The sequence below is a fragment of the Oncorhynchus mykiss genome, chromosome 4 (assembly GCF_057628025.1).
Source record: "Oncorhynchus mykiss isolate SJ-2025 chromosome 4, ASM5762802v1, whole genome shotgun sequence".
NCBI classification, from domain to species: Eukaryota; Metazoa; Chordata; class Actinopteri; order Salmoniformes; family Salmonidae; genus Oncorhynchus; species Oncorhynchus mykiss.
This window is the reverse complement of record NC_143025.1, coordinates 22,519,189-22,543,641: the sequence shown is the minus strand read 5'-3', so window position 1 is coordinate 22,543,641 and position 24,453 is coordinate 22,519,189. Positions and strand designations below refer to the sequence as shown.

Below are 24,453 nucleotides of genomic sequence, written 5' to 3'. Positions count from 1 at the left end.
TTGACCCCCCTTTTTCATCATATCCAATTACGATCTTGTCTCATCGCTGCAACTCGGAAGAGGCGAAGGTTGAGTCATGCGTCCTCCGAAACATGACCCGCCAAATCGCGCTCCTTAACACTCGCCAGCTTAACCCGGAAGCCAGTCGTACCAATGTGTCAGAGGAAACACCGTTCAACTGACGACCGAAGTCAGCCTGCAGGTGCCCGGCCCACCACGAGGAGTCGCTACAACGCGATGAGCAAAGTAGAGCCACTCTGTAGGCAGCATAGTTATAATTCAATAAACTCCTGGCTTTTTTTTGGAGAGGATGAATAAAGGTTGAATTCTCATTCTCATCAACCAAAAATTACCCACATTTCCACATTGAAATGAGGTGGTGTTCCCAGTGGGCAGTGTCGAACTGTAGACTAATTTATGCATGTGAGACGAGTCTCTAACATGTCAATAGGATAAATGACCTTGATACCTGAGACAGCGAATAGTCTTTTGTCAGGCTTTGGTGTCTGTAAGAACTACGCTTTCCATGGTGGCGTTACTAGGTTACCACTGTTTTCCCTCTATGTGCTCCCCAAGCCTATGTTATTCCAGATTTTCTGCTAGGGTGTTGCTCTGTGGGCTGAATAAGGGAGAAGGAAACAAGGGGAACAGACAGGAAACTGATCTTGACATCCACATTTCATCCCCAGGATCAAGGTTAAAGGTGACAGTCATGCACCTGATGGGAGTAATAGAGAACGTGAGGAGGTGAGGAACAGGGTATCAGATGTTAGAGCATGTGAGCGCGCAAACTATTTCACAATTACCGCTAACCTGGAATCTGACCAATGACCTGTGTGGTCTAGAATTACAGACTTATGTAAGAGACACTGTACTCTGAAGCTTTCAGTTGATAACTGTTATGTCCGTCTCTGTGCTTTCATCCCCCCAACACAAACTCACTAACACAGACACACAACGCAAGAGGACTCTCCCATGAGAAGCCCATTTGATGGCAGTCAGCTTCCAGTGAAGCAGCAGAGATGAGAACAACATCAACAACAGAGGCAGTGAGCAGTAAGTCAACTCAGCCCAGATTCTGTCAGAAGGCACCTTGGCCCCAGCCTCCCTGTGGGAACATGATCAGTAGTGATTGGGGACTCAATTACAGTCTGCCACAGCACACACTATGACTACAGAGAGCCTGGAAGCAAATAATTCAATATATCCTCTGAACAGCCACCTCATTCACTTCCTTTTGGGTTCATCAGACAAAAACAGTTCCCTGTGAAACCCATACTGAGCCACTTGACCTCATTGGACATTCTTAACCCAGTTTGAACTCTGCTGCTGTCATCATACCTGCCTGGCTGGCTGGGACAAAAACAGAGGACACGTTTAGGCTTGGCCGCTACAACACTGCTCTCTAGTGGTCCATGTCCCTTAATATGGTAGTCACAGACTAATAGTAAACTGTGCTCACTGCTGTTGAGTGTAGAGTTTATCTTAATACAGTAGATACCACATGTCAAAGTAAAACAGGAATGTGATGCCTCATTCTCAGCTAATGTGGTACTATGTTAATGTGGTCCTCTGTAGCTATGTGGTCCTCTGTAGCTGTGTAGTCCTATGTAGCTCAGTTGGTAGAGCATGGCTCTTGCAATACCAGGAGCGTGGGTTTGATTCCTGGGACTGCCCACATGCAAAAAAAAATGTCTGTAAGTCACTTAGGGTTTAAAGTGGCTGATAAATGGTATATATTAATATGGGAGTCCTAGAGGAAGACCTCTGTAGAGAAAATACCTGCGGATGCACACAATGTTGCTCCAGTTTTATCCATAGTGCAACTGTGTAACAGTACAGTATGGGAAAGTTTGGAGTAATGGATGTTGTCACCTTTGGTGACCTGAAGGAATGTTTGGTGTTTTTTCACATGGATACAAGATGGTTCAAGATGGAGACGACAGAGAGGGCTGCCTCGCTTCTAGTTCTTAGAAAACTTTGCAGTATTTTGTTTTATTATGTATTATTGCTTACACTGTTAACCCAGAAAATGTTATGTGTTATTACATACAGCCGGGAAGAACTATTGGATATCAGAGCAGCCGTAACTCACAAACACTACCAGCATTATGCCCAGGAATACGACTTTCCCGAAGCGGATCCTTTGTTAGCACCACCCAGGGCAATTGAACTGATTCCAGAGGCCGCCCCAAAACAATGCTGGTGGAGAAGAGGAATTCGGAGTGGTCTTCTAGTCAGACTTAGAAGGCGCGCACACCACCCACTGCTTCCGAGTATATTACTCACTAATGTTCAGTCCCTGGATAACAAGGTTGATGAGATCAGGGCAAGGGTTTCTTTCCAGAAAGACATCAGGGATTGTAACATAATCTGTTTCACAGAAACATGGCTCTCTCGGGATATACTGTCGGAGTTCAGTTCATCGCACCGACAGGAATAAACATCTCTCCGGGAAGAAGGGCGGGGGTGTATGTTTCATGATTAACGACTTATGGTGTATTTGCAATAACATACAGGAACTCAAGTCCTTTTGTTCCTCGGACCTAGAATACCTCACAATCAAATGCAGACCGTTTTATCTCCCAAGAGGATTCTCTTCGGTTATTGTCACAGTCGTGTATATCCCCCCTCAAGCCGATACCACGACGGCCCTCAAGGAACTTCAATGGACTTTATGCGAACTGGAAACCATATATACTGAGGCTGCATTTATTGTAGCTGGGGATTTTAACAAAGCAAATTTGAGGAAAAGGCTACCTAAATTATATCAGCATATCGACTGTAGTACTCGCGCAGGAAAAACACTCAACCAGTGTTACTCCAACTTCTGGGATGCATACAAGGCCCTCCCCTGCCCTCCTTTCGGGCAAATCTGACCACAACTCCATTTTGCTCCTCCCTTCTTATAGGAAGAAATTCAAACAGAAAGCACCCGTGCTAAGGACTATTCATCGCTGGTCTGACCAATTGGAATCCACGCTTCAAAACTCTTTTCATCACGCAGACTGGGATATGTTCCAGGTAGCTTCCAAGAATAATATTGACGTATACACTGAGACGGTCACTGAGTTTATCAAGAAGTGTATAGGAGATGTTGTACCCACTCTGACTATTAAAACCTACCCTCACCAGAAACTGTGGAAAGATGGCAGCATTCACGCAAAACTGAAAGCGTGAACCATCACATTTAACCATGGCAAGGTGACTGGGAATATGGCAGAATGCAAACAGAGTAATCATTCCCTCCGCAAGGCAATCAAACAGGCAAAACGTCAGTATAGAGACAAAGTGTAGTCACAATTCAACGGCTGAGACAAGAGACGTATGTGGCAGGGTCTACAGACAATCACAGACTACAAAAGGAAAACCAGCCACGTCGTGGACACCGACGTCTTGCTTCCAGACAAGCTAAACACGTTCTTTGCCTGCTTTGAGGATAACACAGTGCCACTGACGTGGCCAGCTACCAAGGATTGTGGGCTCTCCCTCTCCGTGGCCAACGTGAGTAAGACATTTAAATGTGTTAACCCTTGCAAGGCTGCCGGCCCAGATGGCATCCCTAGCCGCGTCCTCAGAGCATGCGCAGACCAGCTGGCTGGCGTGTTTACGGACATATTCAATCTCTCCCTATCCCAGTCTGCTGTCCCAACATGCTTTCAAGATGGCCACCACTCACTTCTGTCATCATGAAGTGCTTTGAGAGACTAGTCAAGGATCATATCACCTCTACCTTACCTGCCACCCTAGACTCACTTCAACTTGCTTACCACCCCAATAGGTCCACAGACAATGCAATTGCCATCACACTGCCCTATCCCATCTGGACAAGAGGAATACCTATGTACTGTAAGAATGCTGTTCATTGACTATAGCTGAGCATTCAACACCATAGTACCCTCCAAACTCATCATTAAGCTCGAGGCCTTGGTTCAGAACCCCGCCCTGTGCAATTGGGTCCTGGACTTCCTGATGGGAAGGTAGGAAAAAACACCTCCACTTCGCTGATCCTCAACACTGGAGCCCCACAAGGGTGTGTGCTCAGTCCCCTCCTGTACTCCCTGTTCACCCATGACTGCGTGGCCATGCACGCCTCCAACTCAATCATTAAGTTTTCAGACGACATAACAGTAGGCTTGATTACCAACAACGACGAGACAGCCTACAGGGAGGAGGTGAGGGCTCTGGGAGTGTGGTGTCACGAAAATAACCTGTCACTCAATGTCAACAAAACAAAAGAGATAATCGTGGACTTCAGGAAACAGCAGAGGAAGCACCCCCCTATCCATATCGATGGGAGAGCAGTGGAGAAAGTGGAATGTTTTAAGTTCCTCTGCGTACATATCACAAACAAACTGAAATGGTCCACCCACACAGACAGTGTGGTGAAGAAGACGCAACAGCACCTCTAACAATCTTCTTCATCTGAGGAACAGGAAAGATCGGACCAAAAGGCAGCGTGGTAAGTGTCCATTTTAACGTAATATAACTGAACACTAAATACAAAGTAAAAAAAAGAACAACCGAAACAGCTCCATCAGGTACAAAACAGAAAGAAACTACCCACAAAACCCATGTGGGCAAGACCTACCTAAGTATGGTTCTCAATCAGAGACAACGATAGACAACTGTCGCTGATTGAGAACCATACCCGGCCAAAAACAAAGAAATACAAAAACATAGAAAAAGGAACATAGAATGCCCACCCTAGTCACACCCTGGCCTAACCAAAATAGAGAATAAAAGCCTCTCTATGGCCAGGGCGTGACAGCCTCTTCAACCTGAGTAGGCTGAAGAAATTTGGCTTGGCACCTAAAACCCTCAAACTTTTACAATAGAGAGCATCCTGTCGGACTCTATCACCGCCTGGTATTGCAACTGCACCACCCACAACCGCAGAGCTCTCCAGAGGGTGGTGCAGTCTGTACAACGCATCACTGGGGGCAAACTTCTTTTTTTATTTCACCTTTATTTAACCAGGTAGGCTAGTTGAGAACAAGTTCTCATTTACAACTGCGACCTGGCCGAGATAAAGCAAAGCAGTGCGACACAAACAACAACACAGAGTTACACATGGAATAAACAAACGTACAGTCAATAACACAATAGAAAAAGTCTATATACGTGTGTGCAAATGGTGTGAGGAGGTAAGGCAATAAATAGGCCATAGTAGCGAAGTAATTACAATTTAGCAAATTAACACTGGAGTGATAGATGTGCAGATGATGATGTGCAAGTAGAAATACTGGTGTGCAAAAGAAGCAAAAAGGTAAATAAAAACAATATGGTGATGAAGTAGGTAGATTGGATGGGCTATTTACAGATGGGCTGTGTACAGCTGCAGTGATTCGTAAGCTGCTCAGATAGCTGATGCTTAAAGTTAGTGAGGGAGATATAGGTCTCCAGCGATTTTTGCAATTCGTTCCCGTCATTGGCAGCAGAGAACTGGAAGGAAAGGTGGCCAAAGGAGGTGTTGGCTTTGGGAATGACCAGTGAGATATAACTGCTGGAGCGAGTACTACGGGTGGGTGTTGTTATGGTGACCAGTGAGCTGAGATAAGATGGAGCTTTAACTAGCAAAGACTTGTAGATGACCTGGAGCCAGTGGGTCTGGCGATGAATATGTAGCGAGGGTCAGCCGACGAGAGCATACAGGTTGCAGTGGTGGGTGTTATATGGGGCTTTAGTGACAAAGAGGTTATTTTGTAAATGACATTGCCCAAGTCGAGGATCAGTAGGATAGTCCGTTTTACGAGGGTATGTTTGGCAATGTGAGTGAAGGAGGCATTGTTACAAAATAGGAAGCCGATTATAGATTTAATTTTGGATTGGAGATGTTTAATAAGTCTGGAAGGAGAGTTTACAGTCTAGCCAGACACCTAGGTATTTGTAGATGTCCATAGATTCTATGTCAGAACCGTCCAGAGTAGTGCTGTTAGTCGGGTGGGCGGGTACGGGCAGCGATCGGTTGAAAAGCATGCAATTCATTTTACTAGCGTTTAAGAGCAGTTGACGGCAACGGAAGGAGTGTTGTATGGCATTGAAGCTCATTTGGAGGTTTGTTAACACAGTGTCCAAAGAAGGGCCAGATGTATATATACAGAATGGTGTCGTCTGCGTAAAGGTGGATCAGTGAATCACCCGCAGCAAAAGCGACATTGTTGATATATACAGAGAAAAGAGTCTGTCCGAGAATTGAACGCTGTGGTACCCCCATAGAGGATGCCAGAGGTCCGGACAACAGGCCCTCCGATTTGACACACTGAACTCTGTCTGGGAAGTAGTTGGTGAACCAGGCGAGGCAGTTATTTGAGAAACCAAGGCTGTTGAGTCTGGCGATAAGAATGTGGTGATTGACAGAGTCAAAAGACTTGGCCAGGTCGATGAAGACGGCTGCACAGTACTGTCTTTTATCGATGGCGGTTATGATATCGTTTAGTACCTTGAGCGTGGCTGAGGTGCACCCGTGACCAGCTCGGAAACCATACTGCACAGCGGGAGAAGGTACAGTGGGATTCGAAATGGTCAGTGATCTGTTTGTTAACTTGGCTTTCGAAAACTTTAGAAAGGCAGGGCAGGATGGATATAGGTCTGTAACAGTTTGGGTCCGCCCCTTTGAAGAGGGGGATGACCGCGGCAGCTTTCCAATCTTTAGGGATCTCGAACGATACGAAAGAGAGTTTGAAAAGACTGGTAATAGGGGTTGCAACAATGGCGGCGGATCATTTTAGAAAGACAGGGTCCAGATTGTCTAGCCCAGCTGATGTGTATGGGTCCAGGTTTTGCAGCTCTTTCAGAACATCTGCTATCTGGATTTAGGTGAAGGAGAAGCAGGGGAGGCTTGGGCAAGTAGCTGTGGAGGGTGAGGAGCTGTTGGCCGGGGTTGGGGTAGCCAGGAGGAAAGCATGGCCAGCCGTAGAGAAATGCTTATTGAAATTATCAATTATCGTGGATTTATTAGTGGTGACAGTGTTTCCTAGCCTCGGTGCAGTGGGCAACTGAGAGGAGGTGCTCTGACTGCATGTATTGGTTCCTGACTTCCCTGAAAAGTTGCATATCGCAGGGACTATTCAATGCTAGTGCAGGATGCCACAGGATGTTTTTGTGCTGGTTGAGGGCAGTCAGGTCTGGAGAGAACCAAGCATATCTGTTCTTATTTCAAAAATGTTTGAAAGGGGCATGCTTATTTAAGATGTTGAGGAAATTACTTTTAAGGAACGACCAGGCATCCTCTACTGACGGGATGAGGTCAATATCCTTCCAGGATACCCGGGCCAGGTTGATTAGAAAGGCCTGCTCGCAGAAGTGTTTTAGGGAGCGTTTGACAGTGATGAGGGGTGGTCGTTTGACTGCGGACCCATAGCGGATGCAGGCAATGAGGCAGTGATTGCTGAGATCCTGATTGAAAACAGCAGAGGTGTATTTGGAGGGCAAGTTGGTCAGGATAATATCTATGAGGGTGCCCATGTTTACGGATTTAGGGTTGTACCTGGTGGGTTTCTTGATAATTTGTGTGAGATTTAGGGCATGTAGCTTAGATTGTAGGACTGCCGGGGTGTTAAGCATATCTCAGTTTAGGTCATCTAACAGAACAAACTCTGAAGATAGATGGGGGGCAATCAATTCACATTTGGTGTCCAGGGCACAGCTGGGAGCTGAGGGGGGACTATAACAGGCAGCAACAGTGAGAGACCTATTTCTGGAGAAATTAATTTTTAAAAGTAGAAGCTCGAACTGTTTGGGCAATGACCTAGGAAGTAAGACAGAACTTTGCAAGCTATCTCTGCAGTAAATTGCAATTCATCCCCCTTTGGCAGTTCTATCATGATGGAAAATGTTGTAGTTGGGGATGGAAATCTCAGAATTTTTAGTGGCCTTCCTAAGACGGGATTCAGACATGGCAAGGACATCAGGGTTGGCGGAGTGTGCTAAAGCAGTGAGTAAAACCAAGGCTTTTTCGGTAACAGAAGTCAACAAATGAGAGCGCCTGGGGACAAGCAGGGCCTGGGTTAACCTCCACATCACCCGAAGAACAGAGGAGGAGTAGAATGAGGGTACGGCTAAAGCCTATCAAAACTGGTCGTCTAGTGCGTTGGGGACAGAGAATGAAAGGAGCAGATTTCTGGACGTGGTAGGATAGATTCAGGGCATAATATACACAGTATGGTAGGGTGCGGGTACAGTGGAGGTATCCTAGGCATTGAGTGGCGATAAGAGAGGTTGAATCTCTGGACGCACTAGTTATGCTGGGTGAGGTCACCCCATGTGTAGGAGGTGGGACAAAAGAGGTATCTAAGGCATGTTGAGTGGGACTAGGGGCTCCGCAGTGCAATAAAACAATGATAACTATCCTAAACAACAGTATACAAGGCATATTGACATTAGAGAGAGACATAAAGCGAGGCATAAAGCAATCACGGGTGCTGATTGGGAGAGCCAGCTAAGACAACAATGGGTAAGACAACAACAGCTAATTAGCTAAGACAACAACAACAGGTAAAATGGAGATGAATGGGCAGAGAGGGTCAGTTAACTACACACAGGGCCCGAGTTCGAGGCTGGGGCCGTCAGATAAACAAAATAAACAAACTGGAGTACCGTGATTAATGAACAGTCCAGCAGGCATCAGCTATGTAGCCAATAATCATAGGGTCCAGTGAACAGCAATAGATGAAACAGGGAAGCCGCTAGGTAGTCGTTACTACGCTAGCAAGCGGGAGACACGGCATTCAAAAAAAGTTAGCAGGCCGGGGCTAGTAGAAGCGTCTGCTCTGACGTCCGGCAAAGGCCGATTGAGGGCACAACAGATGGAATTACGTCGGCAGACCAGTCGTGATGGAACGGCGGGGCTCCGTGTCGACAAAGGGTGTTCAAATAGGTATTGTAAATGGAGTAATTTTGTTTGCTAGCCGGGAGATGCGCCTGGCTCGCGGATAACTTTTGCTAGCTTCGGGACAATAGCGTTAGCCACTATAGCCACTCGATAACAGCTAGCTAGCAGCGATGATCCGACGCAAAGGTCCAGAACTTACAGCAAGAATCCGGTGGTGTAGTGGATTCTAGTCGTGTTAGTGAAGAGTCCGGGAGGCATCAGCTGTGTAGCCGAGTGATCATAGGGTCCACTGAGCAGGCCGGGAGATGGGCCTGGCTCAAGGCTAGCTTTGGGGCTGGGCCACTCGGTGGCAGCTAGCTAGCTGCAATGATCAGGAGCAATGGTCCAGGGCTTACGGCAGGAATCCAATGTTGTAGTGGAGAAAAACAGTCCGATATGCTCAGGGTTGATAACGCGCTGTGCAGACTGGCAGGCTGGCAAGTGTTATCCAGGCTAAAAGCGTCTGGTGTCTGTGCTAAAGGTAAAGGCCGCTAGCAGTGGCTAACAATTACTAAAGAGCTAGTAGCTAATTAGCTGGTTAACTTCTGATGGCAAGTTTCTGATGGAGGTTCTGGCTATAAGGTCTAAAAATAGCAGGTACGTATCACATTGGGTGAGGCGGGTTGCCGGAAGGTATATTTAATTTAAAAATGGAAAAAGAGATTGAAAATATATTGAAATCTTTACAAAAAAGACGAAAAATACAAAATTTACATGGGAGAACGACAAACAATGTCTGTACTGCTCGCCATCTTGGAAAAATGACATTCCCTCCAGGACACCTACACCCCCCAATGTCACAGGAAGGCCAAAAAGATCATCAAGGACAACAACCACCCGAGCCACTGCCCGTTATCATCCAGAAGGCGAGGTCAGTACAGGTGCATCAAAGCTGGGACTGAGAGTTTGAAAAACAGCTTCTATCTCAAGGCCATCACTGTTAAATAGCCATCACTAGCACAGATAGTCTGCTGCCTACATACACAGACTTGACATTATTGGCGACTTTAATAATGTTTACATATCTTGCATTACTCATCTCATATGTATATACTGTATTCTATACTATCTACTGTATCTTAGTCTATGCCGCTCTGACGTTGCTCGTCCATATATTTACATATTCTAAATTCCATTCCTTTACTTAGATTTGTGTGTATTAGGTATTTGTTGTGAAATTGTTTGATATTACTTGTTAGATATTGCTGCACTGTCGGAACTAGAAGCACAAGCATTTCGCTACACACGCAACAACATCTGCTAAACACATGTATGTGACCAATAAAATTTGATTTGATTTAGTTACATCCTCTAGGTGGCAGTGTTTCCCCATAATGTGGGGTGGGTAGCAGAGACCGCATTAGTACAGTATGAGAAGAGGTTATTCACGGCACCTATCCAAACTCATGTGATGCTTGAATTTAAATCCTTGCAATTATTGTTTTGACTCTTAGATGCAGAGAACTCTGGTTAAGTGATATATGATGCCTGCCTACATACCATGAGAGGGTTAAACCAATCTATAAGAACACCTAATGGGGCTCCTGAGTGGCGCAGCGGTCTAAGACACTGCATCTCAGTGCAAGAGGCAGTTCCTGGTTTGAATTCAAACCAGCACAATTGGCCCAGCGTTGTCCGGGGTAGGCCGTCATTGTAAATAAGAATTTGTTCTTAACTGACTTGCCCAGTTAAATAAAGGTTCAATAGAAAATGTAAAAATATATAAATAAAATACAGAGACAATGTCAGAACTGTCTCAGGACAGATAACACAGCAAAGAGACTTTTCTTTTTCTGGTAACACATAAGCAACCACACAAGCTAAGGCATTTGTCAGTAAGTGAATTGGGTCAAACAGGAGAGTGGTGTGGTGCACGGCGGGGTTCAGTGAATTGAAACTGTAAAGAGGTCAGCAGAGTGGCTGTGCCCCAGTGTCTCTGTGCCCTCCTATTCCACAGCGCTTGGCTGGGCTCCAGCCGCCAGGCTCCAAGCTCCAGGCTGCAGCCCCAGAGGGCCAGAGAACAGACCCTTCTCTCAGTGGTCCCTGGTGGGGGGGCAGCAGGTACATTAGGAGGGGAGGAGGAGGCCTCCCTCTGCTCTTCTGCAAGGTTCACAAAGCCTGAATGGCCACCAGGCCTGGGGCCTTCAATAGTGCCACACAGAGGGCCCACAGGAGCCCCAGTGAACCCCCTCTGTCTCTCCCTAGCCCACAACAAACCAACAAGAGAATTGGAATTTCGGTTTACTTCCTGAATTGACTGGAATTTTAACTGAATCGAGCCCAAGCCTACTATTTACATTTTAATCATTTAGCCAGTGACTTAAAGTTAGTTAGATATGACAACCACACATCACAGGCATAGTAAGTACACTTTTTCTCAATAAAGTAGTTATCAGCAAAGGGGGGGGGGGGGGGGGGGGTTCAAGTACACGTGATGATTCAGGAGTTGTATTTGTTTTTATTTCTTTCTTTTTTGGGGGATGGGGGGGGGTCGAGGTGAGGAGGTGGATTATTTAAGATACTCTTTGAAGAGGTAGGGTTTCAGGTGCTTTTGGAAGATGGGCAGGGACTTTCCTGTCCAAACCTCAGGGGGAAGCTGGTTCCACCATTGGGGTACCAGGATAGAGAAGAGCTTGGAGTGGGCTGAGGGGAGCTGGCCTCCCATAGGGAAGGAAAGGAAAGGAGGATACCTAGACAGTTGAACTGAATGCATTCAACTGAAATGTGTCTTCCGCATTTAAACCAACCCCTCTGAATCAGAGAGGTGCAGGGGGCTGCCTTAATCGACATCCGGTGGGAGGGCCCTTTGTTTGTTGATACAGTATTAGTTATAGACAACCACTAAACAAACAAATTAGCACACACAATACTGGAGTGGATTGAATGCTATTGGTATTATAAAAAACATGGTTTCCGTGGTTCTTTAGGGGAGACCACACCAACCCCCACCAGCACTCCCAGCCCAAAGCGATTCAAAAAAACACTCTCCGCTGGCTCCAACACCCCTTCATGGCCAGTGAATTCAACAAGAATAGAAAAAAAACAGTTCAATTGGCTGAAAGGCGGACAAAACAGAGGCCTAAATGTGATAGTGGAGGAGCACAGTTCCAGCCCAGGAGTCCTAGGTGAATGGGGCCTCTCTGCCTACTCCACAACAGAGGAGGGGAAGCTGTTCTGCACCAGCCCAAAACATTCAAGGAGAGCTGGTCAGAATGGGTGGTCAGATAAGTACACAAAACAGTTTACACTGTGGTCCATGCTGTATGGGCTTTTTATCCGACTCAACAGTAACCAGGATGACCAACGTTATTATAGGACAGAGTGGCAGAATATGTGTGTGTGTGTGTGTGTGTGTGTGTGTGTGTGTGTGTGTGTGTGTGTGTGTGTGTGTGTGTGTGTGTTTGAACGCTTGTTTCTACATGTGTGTTTTTAGGAAGGTGCTTCTCCAAAGTTTCCAATGTAATTTTCATGAGAATGGCCTCTAGAATTTTATAAATGAACACACTATACTCCAAAGGTCTAGGGACATGCTCCCAATATCCATGGCATCCAAATGTCTATAGACCCCCTGGTTAAACTCATTATCCCCATGCACCCTCACTGGTTTGAAACTTCTTACACCAGACATTCGTGGACTCTTCTAGGTCCTTAAACCCAGAATCCATGCCCTCAGATGTCAATAAGGGCTTGACCAGGATATCTGATTTGTTTTTAACCTGGTTGAATGTGTTTTTATGTTAGCATCAATTACTTGAATTTATCTTAATGGGATAGAAAAGAGTCATGTGACTTGCCTTAATGTGTATTGACATCATGTGTTAAAGATTCAAAAGAACCTCTCTCTTTTAATGGGCAACAAGACCTGTATAGAGAACGTAACAGAAAGGCTAAGCCCATTATTTTTTTATTTTTTTATTTCACCTTTATTTAACCAGGTAGGCCAGTTGAGAACAAGTTCTCATTTCCAACTGCGACCTGGCCAAGATAAAGCAAAGCAGTGCAACAAAAACAACAAAGAGTTACACATAAACAAAAGTACAGTCAATGACACTATATAATTCATTTTTTTAAATTAAATTAAGTGTGACAGACACAGATGTAGACCAATAGAAAGGGTCCATTCCTACCTCTCCACCACATCCTCCCCGCTCCAGCAGGTGAAGTCATCCACCACCATCTCACTCTCACAAAGCATCTCTGGCAACGCAGAGAAGAAGGACCTGTAGCGTTGGATATAGCCCATAAACTCTCTGAGGTAGAGGAGAGAGCGAGGAAAAGGGAGACAGAGAGGGGAGAGGGAAGAACGAGAGAGGGTGGGGGTGCTGATCATAACCACAATATCATAGAATCGAATGTATATTCATTGAGGTGCCCTTCAGACAGTATTCACACCCCTTGACTTTTTCCACATTTTGTTGTGTTACAAAGTAGGATTAAAATTGATTTCATTGTAATTTTGTTAGTCAACGATCTACACAAAATACTATGTAATGTCAAAGTGGTTTAAAAAAGAGATGGAAAATGAAACACTAATAGAACTTCATTAGATAAGTTTCCCACCCCCTAAGTCAATACATGTTAGAATCACCTTTGGCAGCAATTACAGCTTTGAGTTTTTCTGGATAAGTCTCTAAGAGCTTTGCACACCTGGATTGTAAAATATTTGCCCATTATTCTTTAAAAAATTCTTCAAGCTCGTTGTTGATCATTTCTAGACAGCCATTTCCAAGTCTTAGCATAGATTTTAAAGCCGATTTAAGTCAAAACTGTAACTAGGTCACTCTGGAATATTCAACATCATCTTGAAAAGCAACTCCAGTGCATATTTGGCCTTATGTTTTAGGTAATTGTCCTGCTGAAAAGTGAATTTGTCTGCCAGTGAATGTTGGAAAGCAGACTGAACCAAGTTTTCCCAAGGAATTTGCCTGTGCTTAGCTCTATTCCGTTTATTTTTATCCTAAAAAACGTCCTTGTCCTTGCCGATGACAAGCATACCCATAACATGATGCAGCCATCACCACGCTTTAAAATATGAAGTGGTCTCAGCGATGTACTGGATTTGCCACAAATATAACGCTTTGTGTTCAGAACAAAAAGTTTATTTATTTGCTAAATTTTTTTGCAGTATTACATTACTTTAATGCAAACAGGATGCATGTTTCGACATATTTTTATTCTGTATAGGCTTCCATCTTTCAGTCTGTCATTTATGTTAGTACTGTGGAGTAACTACAATGTTGCTGATACATCCTCAGTTACAACCTTATTTGAAAATTGATTCAATAATTTCCCCCCCTCAATCTACACACAATACCCCATAATGACAAAGCAAAAACACATTTTTTTTGCACATTTATAATAAAAAACAACTGAAATATCACATTTACATACAAATTCAGACTCTGCTCAGTACTTTGTTGAAGCACCTTTGGCAGCGATTACAGCCTCGGGTCTTCTTGGATATGAAGCTACAAGCTTGGCACACCTGTATTTGGGGAGTTTATCCCATTCTTCTCTGCAGATCCTCTCAAGCTCTGTCAGGTTGGAGGGGGGAGTGACGCCACAGCATGATGCTGCCACCACCATGCTTCACTGTAGGAATGATGCCAGGTTTCCTCCAGTCGTGAGGCTTGGCATTCAGGTCAAAGAGTTCAATCTTGGTTTCATCAATCCAGAGAATCTTGTTTCTCATGGTCTGAGAGTCCTTTATGTGACTTTTGGAAAACTCCAAGCGGGCTGTCAAGTGCCTTTTACTGAGGAGTGGCTTCTGTCTGGCCACTCTACCATAAAGGCCTGGTTGATGGAGTGCTGCAATCTAGTCTTCACAAGGTTTTCACACAGTGTTGCTGGTATTTTGGCCCATTCCTCCATGCAGATCTCCTCTAGAGCAGTGATGTTTTGGGGCTGTTGCTGGGCAACACGTACTTTCAACTCCCTCCAAAGATTTTCTATGGGGTTGAGATCTGGAGACTGGCTAGGCCACTCCAGGACCTTGAAATGCTTCTTACCATGCCACTCCTTCGTTGCCCAGGCGGTGTGTTTGCGATCATTGTCATGCTGAAAGACCCAGCCACGTTTCATCGTCAATGCCCTTGCTGATGGAATGAGGTTTTCACTCAAAATCTCACGATACATGGCCCCATTCATTCTTTCCTTTACACGGATCAGTCGTCCTGGTCCCTTTGCAGAAAAACAGCCCCAAAGCATGATGTTTCCACCCCCATGCTTCACAGTAGGTATGGTGCTCTTTGGATGCAACTCAGCATTCTTTGTCCACCAAACACGACGAGTTGAGTTTTTACCAAAAAGTTCTATTTTGGTTTCATCTGACCATATGACATTCTCCCAATCTTAGGCTGTAGGCTTTGTTACTTTGGTCCCAGCTCTCTGCAGGTCATTCACTAGGTCCCGCCGTGTGGTTCTGGGTTTTTTGCTCACCGTTCTTGTGATCATTTTGACCCCACGGGGTGAGATCTTGCGTGGAGCCCCAGATCGAGGGAGATTATCAGTGGTCTTGTATGTCTTCCATTTCCTAATAATTGCTCCCACAGTTGATTTCTTCAAGCCAAGCTGCTTACCTATTGCAGGTTCAGTCTTCCCAGCCTGGTGCAGGTCTACAATTTTGTTTCTGGTGTCCTTTGACAGCTCATTGGTCTTGGCCATAGTGGAGTTTGGAGTGTGACTGTTTGAGGTTGTGGACAAGTGTATTTTATACTGATAACAAGTTCAAACAGGTGCCATTAATACAGGTAACGAGTGGAGGACAGAAGAGCCTCTTAAAGAAGAAGTTACAGGTCTGTGAGAGCCAGAAATCTTGCTTGTTTGTTGTTGACCAAATACTTATTTTCCACCATAATTTGAAAATAAATTAGTTAAAAATCCTACAATGTGATTTTCTGGATTTATTTTCCTCATTTTGTCTGTCATAGTTGAAGTGTACCTATGATGGAAATTACAGGCCTCTCTCATATTTTTAAGTGGGAGAACTTGCACAATTGGTGGCTGACTAAATACTTTTTTGCCCCACTGTATAAGGTCCCACAGTTGACAATGCGTGTCAGAGCAAAAACCAAGCCATGAGGCCGAAGGAATAGAGCTCCGAGACAGGTGTGTGTCGAGGCACAGATCTGGGGAAGGATACAAAAAACATTCTGCAGCATTGAAGGTCCCCAAGAACACAGTGGCATCCATCACTCTTAAATGGAAGAAGTTTGGACCCACCAAGAGCTGGTTGCCCGGTCAAACTGAGCAATCGGGGGAGAAGGGCCTTGGTCACACATGGTCCTGATGGTCACTCTGACAGAGCTATAGAGTTCCTCTGTGGAGATGGAAGAACCTACCAGAAGGACAACCATTGCAGAGACTCCACCAATCAAGCATTTGATTGGTGGCCAGGCGGAAGCTACTCCTCACTAAAAAGGCACATGACAGCCCGCTTGGAGTTTGTCAAAAGATTCACAGACCATGAGAAACAAGATTCTCTGGTCTGGTGAAACCAATATTGAGACCATGCTGCTGAAAAACATCCCCACAGCATGATGCTATCAACATAGCATCATGCTGTGGGGGGATTTTTCAGCGGGAAGGAATGGGAGACTCGAGGGAAAGATGAGGGAAAGATGAACAGAACAAAGTACAGAGAGATACTTTTTTTTTTCAACCCGGAAGCCAGCCGCACCAATGTGTTGGAGGAAATACAGTACACCTGGCGACCTGGTCAGCATACACTGCGCCCGGCCCGCCACAGGAGTCGCTAGTGCGCGATGAGACAAGGATATCCCTGCCAGCCAAACCCTCCCTAACCCGGACGACATTGGGCCAATTGTGCGCCGCCCCATGGGCCTCCCGGTCGCGGTCGGCTGGGACAGAGCCTGGGCTCGAACCCAGAATCTCTGGTGGCACAGCTAGCACTGCAATGCAGTGCCCTAGACCACTGTGCCACCCAGGAGGCCCACAGAGAGATCCTTGATGAAAACCTGCTCGAGAGCACTCAGCACCTCAGACTGTGGCGAAGGTTCACTTTCCAACAGGACAACGACCCTAAGCACACAGCCAAGACAACGCAGGAGTGGCTTCGGGACAAGTCTCTGAAAGTCCTTGAGTGGCTCAGCCAGAGCCCGGACTTGAACCCGATCGAACATCTCTGGAGAGACCTGAAAATAGCTGTGCAGCGACGCTCCCCATCCAACCTGACAGAGCTTGAGAGGATCTGCAGTGAAGAATGGGAGAAACTCCCCAAGAAGACTCAAGGATGTAATCGCTGCCAAAGGTGCTTCAACAAAGTACTGAATAAAGGGTCTGAATACTTAAGTAAATGTGATATTTCCGTTTTGTATTTGTAATAAATTTGCTAAAATGTAAAAAACAAAACAATTTTTGCCTTGTCATTATGGGATATTTTGTGTAGAAAAAACAATTTAGTCAATTTTAGAACAAGTCGTAACAGAATGTGGAAAAAGTCAAGGGGTCTGAATACTTTCCAAATGCACTGTAGGAAGGGTGCCTATATCTTTGTAGTGACTGGGGGTATTGATACACCATCCAAAGTGTAATTAACAACTGCACCATGCTCAAAGGGATATTCAACGTCTGTTGTTTTTATACCCATCTACCAATAGGTGCCCTTTGCGAACCACTGGAAAACCTCATTCATCTTTGTGTTTGAATCTGTGCTTGAAATTTACTGCTCGATTGAGGGAGCTTACAGATAATTGTATGCGTGGGGTACAGAGATGAGGTAGTCATGAAAAAATAATGTTAAACACTATTATTGCACACAGAGTGAGTCCATGCAAATTATTATGTAACTTGTTAAGCACATTTTTACTCCTGAACTTATTTAGGCTTACCATAACAAAAGGGTTGAATACTGATTGACATTTCAGCTTTTCATTTTTAATTTGTACAAATGTCTAAATACATAATTCCACTTTGACATTATGGGATATTGTGTGTAGATCAGTGACACAAAATGTCAATTGAATCAATTTTGAATTCAGGTTGTAACACAACAAAATGTGGAAAAAATCAAGGGGTGTGAAGACTTTCTGAAGGCACTGTATGTAGATTTATTAAGGTGACATAATGTGTCGCTGGTGGCCAACCCCTGTACTCCATGTCAGACGGCCACATTAACGAGCGAGGGGGAGATGCTGGGCTTCATGCTTACCTTGAGATCTTTTTTAGACTTCTAGGCTTATTATTCTTGGATGGTTTCAGAGGAAAGGACCTGGGAGGATGTGATCATGGTCAGGGAGAGGAGGAGAGAGGATGAGAGAGATGGTGTAGGAATAGCAGGGATCCAATGCAAAGCAAACACAAGTCAATGCGAAGGAGAGGGAAAACATAACTTCAAAATGTAAAAAAACATAATTATAGAGAAAGCTTGTTTGACAAAAAATATATGTGGCAAAGTGTGCTTCTAAGTAACTCATACTGCAATGCGCAAATACATGTGGAACACAGCATGCCAACCAGCTACAACACCAACCACTCTAAGGCAGCTAACCAGACACTATGGCCGCCTCTCTCTCTCACCTCCTGGTATGTGACAAGTGGTCCCGTGTGACCTCAGCTGGGGAGGATGTCATCACCATCGAGGTCGGGGAGGTACTCACAGAGGTCATGACCTTCAGGGTGGAACGTATGCTTGTCACTGACGGAGTGTCTGTGAGAGGCCCACATACTTTATCAACCTAAGAGAGAGGGATAGGAGAGAGGGGTGGAGAGGGGGGGGGTGAAGGGTGGGCAGAGAAGGAAATTAGACTGTGTGAAAAAAGAGGGTGCCCATTACATCCCTAACAGAGTCACTCTACAGTATGTGAGAACACAATGATAAGAATATGTTGCAGATGTGCAGGGCTCATGCTGTGGAAATCATCAGTGACACAATGGTGATTATTCTTGCCTAAAACCAGAACGAACACAGAACTATGATACTGCACAGAAAAGAATGATCCAGTCGCTAGACAACTGATATCACCAGGGGCCAGTGGATATGCAGATGCTGCTATGGTGTTGCATTTCTCTTTCCTTCCCTCTTATGACTTATTGTCCAGACGCTGGGGGGGGGGGGGGGGGGAGAGAGAGAGAGAGAGAGAGAGAGAGAGAGAGAGAGAGAGAGAGAGAGAGAGAGAGAGAGAGGGTATGCGCTGACGTTAAAAATTGTCAGCAACCGGTGGCCTGCCCAAAAAGAAAAGCTGAGATGATGTATTCTCTCTCCCTCCCCCTCTCTCTCTCTCTCTCTCTCTCTCTCTCTCTCATATCCAGCCTTCTGTGTAGAGTAGCTGGGAGTGAGTTATAGGCCGATGTGACATGGATCCCATTTACCACTCCCACCCACACAGCTGTGGACAGGCTTTAAAGGCTCTCTAATGGAATTAGCTCATTTGGCCCCTGGACAGTAAGTAGGGTGCTGTGAAACAGTGAAATATGGACGTTTTCAGAAAGCTGAGCTCTGAGTTAGGGTGTAGGCCAACATAAAGCTGGGACAAAACCACTGACACCAACAGAGACACACACTGCCTTCCCCAGAGATTAGACAGCAATCGAGCTCACTGACATTAAGGGTATGTGTGTATATTCATGTGTATCACTTGTGAGGATGTGTTTGTATACATCTGGGAAATGTCCTCTTTTTTATAAGAGGGAAGCCAAAGACCAAGGGAATCTGCTTGCCCTATCACCCCTAATTGTAACTGTTGTTGGATAGCCTTAGGGAAGACGTACTCGTGTGTGTGTGTGTGTGTGTGTGTGTGTGTGTGTGTGTGTGTGTGTGTCAGGCTCATTGTAATGGCTGGAATGGAAAAAAATGGAACGGCATCAAACACACCAAACATATGTAAACCACATGTTTGACTCTGTTCTATTGATTCCATTCCAGTCATTACAATCAGCCTGTCCTTCTATAGCTCCTCCCACCAGCCTCCTCAGTGCGTGTGTGTTCCTATAGAAGTTTATTTGTCCAGAGATTAGCCACAGAAATGTTCTCATCACTCTGTCCCAGGCCCTGAGTTTCAAAGCATTGTGGGACAGGGTTGTCCAGTCAGCATGAGGAGTCTTTGTCCAGAGTTGGATTTGCATTCTGGAGGGCAGTCTGTGGTCCGCCTACAGACACTTTCTGAGGGGATTCACTGGGGCTCTAGACGGCTGGACAGGACCAGAGGCAACCCACTGAATAGCTGGCAGATCCTTTAGGAAGCCTCAAAACAACTCAATGCCAGACCAGAAAACAAACACACAGTTTAAAACCCACAATTCTGCAGGACAAAGAGTATGCTCATGCTAATAAAGTGAACTCTAACTCATCAAAAGACTGCCGGAGCTTGAGTGACATCACCAAAGCGCCCCTGCATCCCGTCAATCAGGATCTCTTTAGAGCCCCTGCCACCCCCGTGCCCCAGCCAAACTCTGGCTTAGCTCCTCCAAAGCTTTCAGTATGGATTCTAAGGATTGATAACTATTTTATAACTCACTAATAATTAGCTATTGAAGCGTTGCAGAGGATTTTCACTTAAATCAACTGGATGTATTCATTCCGATTCAGAGATTCTTAATTACAATAGTAATTGCAACGCTACAGCAATACCTGGTGCAAGAGTTGAAAATATTGCTGAAATGTGAAAGAATGTTAGTCACTACCTGTGTTAGGGGGGCTTTTCTGAAGTCTATCGTCATTCCAGTATCTCTCCTTGCTAAGTGTTTTGGACACCTACTCTCCTCTCCACCTTGTTGCATTTTGGCAGAGAGGGAGTGATTGGCAGGCTGTGTGGGGGGGGGGGGGGGTCTGCTCTGGCCTGCTGCAGCTCCTGCTGCGTCAGGCACCTAGATACACTTAACTAGATAGGCTAATGGATTGTTTGTATGGATGTGCTGAGGAGGCAATTCTCCCCATGCCAACTGGAAAACTGGTCCAACAAACCATGTCACTGGAGGAAGACAAGGAGAGGAGAGAGGAAAAGAGAGAGCTAGGCCCACATCTCTTCAATCTGGTAGTCTGTTACTTTCATCATGCATAAGGTAATAAGATACTCGGCTGTCTTCCATCTTACTGTAGGAGGTTTATCTCCACAGGAAAGACATGCAGCAGGACATCTAGAAAGATAATCCCCATAAATGATAAACACTTATAAACACACCTGCACACATGCCTCTGTGTGGAGATGGAAAACAGTTGAGGAGGAGCAGGAGGAGGAGGAAGAGGGGGAGGAAGAGGAGTTGAAAAGGAAGAGGTTTGTGAAGGTGACTGAATGAGTCATATGACCGAATGAGTCGTCATTGCCTACTCCTTCCCTTCCCATCTCTGGGTCCAGATGCCAGCCCTGGGGGTAACCTGAGACCCAGCCATCCTAGCCATGTTGAACCAGTGAATGAGCAACACTTGATCCTGGGGGTAACCTAAGACCCAGCCATCCTAGCCATGTTGAACCAGCGAATGAGCAACACTTGATCCTGGGGCTAACCTGAGACCCAGCCATTCTAGCCATGGTGAACCAGCGAATGAGCAACACTTGATCCTGGGGGAACCTGAGACCCAGCCATCCTAGCCATGTTGAACCAGCGAATGAGCAACACTTGATCCTGGGGGTAACCTGAGACCCAGCCATCCTAGCCATGTTGAACCAGCGAATGAGCAACACTTGATCCTGGGGCTAACCTGAGACCCAGCCATCCTAGCCATGTTGAACCAGCGAATGAGCAACACTTGATCCTGGGGGTAACCTGAGACCCAGCCATCCTAGCCATGTTGAACCAGCGAATGAGCAACACTGGATCCTGGGGGTGGCAGGCAGACTGTAAATACACTACTACAATGACAATGTCAGTAACAGAGAGGGGTGCTGATGGGATGGGGAGGGATGCTGGCCCCACAGACCCACCACTCCATTCCCTCTAACATCTCTGGCCCTCACAGACCCCCACTCCTGTCCCCCTAAAATCTCTGGCCCCACAGACCCCCACTCCTGTCCCCCTAAAATCTCTGGCCCCCACAGACCCGCCACTCCAGTCCCCCTAACATCTCTGGCCCTCACAGACCCCCACTCCTGTCCCCCAAACATCTCTGCACAACATAGACAGGTATGTGTTATATAGTGTAATCTTTCATGTCTCATTATCATAAAGTCAATTATAATCATATTCATAACCACAATCTAATCAGGCCCACAGTTGTCATCATTACCATAATCCTACCTATCATTGGAGCTAGAACTTAATATTCAAGCCCATTAAACTAAATCACTCAGGAAAAACAGCTAGAATCAGATATGTATCTATGTCTCTCTACACCACAGGTTCTCTTTTGTGTGAGCAAAGAGATAATATCCTATCTGTCATTCTAAGTAAAAAAGTGTATTGTTTGCTTGGCCCTCTGTGATACATTCAGCTTTGGTGGAATTTAGCAAATTCTCCCTCCTCTCTTCTCTTGTCCCCTGCTTTACAAGTACCAAGAAACCTGCCAGCCTCCCATCTCCTAGCCCCTTGAGTCCAAAGCCAAGAGAGAAGGTCCATGCCAGCCTCATGCCCCCCGTCCAGGCAGCCACTCAGCCACAGAAGCCAACCACAGAGCTGCACAGAAGAGTCTTGAGAGTTCTTTTGTGGGTGTCATTAATAGAGAACCCAAAGACCTAAGAGAACAGTTTTATATGACAGATGAGACCTACCAATATTATTTTTGTTGCATGTGTCCTGTGATGTAAATGAATGGTGTGAGGGATGGTCATGTGCCCAAGTGGTCTCATCATGGGCCTTAAGAGGTATGTCATATTAGTACAGTCCTATGACAGGTGAAGTATGAGTGGTGGGTGAGGAACTGACTCACGATGGCACTGATGCGTGGCCCGTGCAGCTGTGCGTGCAGGATAGCGTCATTGACGTGGTTCCTGATGCCCTGCAGAGCCAGCTCCAGGTCGTGGCCTTCAGCCAGGGCCCCTGTCAGTTCCTGCAGCAGGGCCACGTAGCGCCTCCAGGGCCCGTCCAGCTCCGAGAGCCCTACCAAGCATCCCCGCATCACATTCAGACACAGTCCTCCACACGGCCGGATCAGGGTCAGGCCCCTGCAGTGGGGGCAGTACTGCATCCTCACCAGAGCCCGCCCACACTCCCTGGCCAGCCCCGCCCGCTCTGTGGCGTTCAGCACCTCTGCCCCTATCACCAGCGCCTGGCTCAGTGCCCGTCCTGCGCTCAGAGCGCGGGTCAGCCCCTCGGCCAGGACACGGGGATGGGACCCAAATGGGTTGACATCCTGGCGTGTCATGCGCAGACACTCGCTGTGCTCAGAGGAGGGTGGGGCCGAGGCCAGCCCAGGGTTGACAAGACGCCGGTAAACCAGCGGGAAGAGGTTGTCGTAGAAGCGGTGCACAGAGCGCTCAATGGAGGTGTTGCCGTCTCCTCCCAGGAAGAGAGAGAGGTCGGAGAAGAGGTCTGCCACCAGGGGGCGAGCGTCCTGGGAGAGGGGCTCATAGGCACTGTCAAAAAGACCAGTGGTCAGGTTCAGAGTGAAGGATAGCAGAGACTGGAACGTGTCTGTACAAACAGAGAGAGAAAAGGAGAGACAGAAGGGATGGTGAAAACACATTGTAAAAATAAATGATCTTGTCTTTTATGTTATGAAAGGGATAAAAAAAATAAAGCTTTTCTTATTGTGTGCATGTACCTGTGTAAGGTGTTCTCGTTCTCGTGTGTGTGTGTGTGTATATAATATGATTGTAGAGGGATGGGGGGATTCTGAGTCCAGTTGGGATGTCAGTCTTGATGGCATTCTGACAGATGTAAGAGAGACAGCAACTGGGAAACTGCTACAATAGTATATACACACACACATACAAACACACACACACACACAGTCACCCAGAGTTCTCGCTAATGTCCCAAGGTGTAATATTACTCATCACAGATGCATGCTATTGTTCCTGTCTTATTGCTTTCGGCGAGTAATTCTAGGGAAGACATTCTGTGTGTTGGATGATATGTGTTCGGTGTGCTGTGTCAGTGCTCACAGAGAATGAGAAGTCAATGTGTGTGTGTGTGTGTGTGTGTGTGTGTGTGTGTTTGGCAGATACAGTATATAGAAGGACTATCTACACACTGAATGGTGAATGAGAACTTCTAGCTCCCTACATACCGACCCATAAACCAGACATCTTGTCATTGCTTCGTGATTAAGGAAATGGACAGGTGACCAGACACTTAGTGGTTCCAATTAAAGCAGACCAATCACTCAGCTTTGGCTGGGAACCTGTCTGTGTCATGCACTTCCATTTGGCTGATAGCTGCTACTGGACATCGCCGGCATGGAAGACAGACATTAAAGCCTATGATGGGTTAGATATACAGTACAGTATACTGCCTAGTATAGCTTTCACTGGGTGGAAGTCCCCCCATCAATACAGAGACTGAGACATTTTAACAGGAGCATTAGCTAATACTGCCATCAGCACATAGGCTAGGCCTATTCAAAGTGCTCAAACATAAAAATGGATAGCCTACGCATATATATTTTGTTTATATACATCATGGAGAAACATACTAAATATACAAAACATTAAGAACAAAATATTCCATGACACAGACTGACCAGGTGA

The 24,453-nt window shown here is 45.9% G+C and overlaps 1 protein-coding gene across 1 annotated transcript in view; it reads right to left on the bottom strand.

The window, feature by feature from the left end:
• LOC110521535 (glypican-5) overlaps positions 1-24,453 on the bottom strand; it is a 143,546-nt gene that overhangs the window by 90,678 nt on the left and 28,415 nt on the right. The window contains exons 3-6 of the mRNA XM_021599137.3: positions 22,692-23,395; positions 18,410-18,567; positions 18,042-18,101; positions 13,000-13,122 (exon numbers count right to left, since the gene is read on the bottom strand). Of these exons, the coding sequence (XP_021454812.3) occupies positions 13,000-13,122; positions 18,042-18,101; positions 18,410-18,567; positions 22,692-23,395 (1,045 nt within the window). The remainder of the gene's footprint in view (positions 1-12,999; positions 13,123-18,041; positions 18,102-18,409; positions 18,568-22,691; positions 23,396-24,453) is intronic.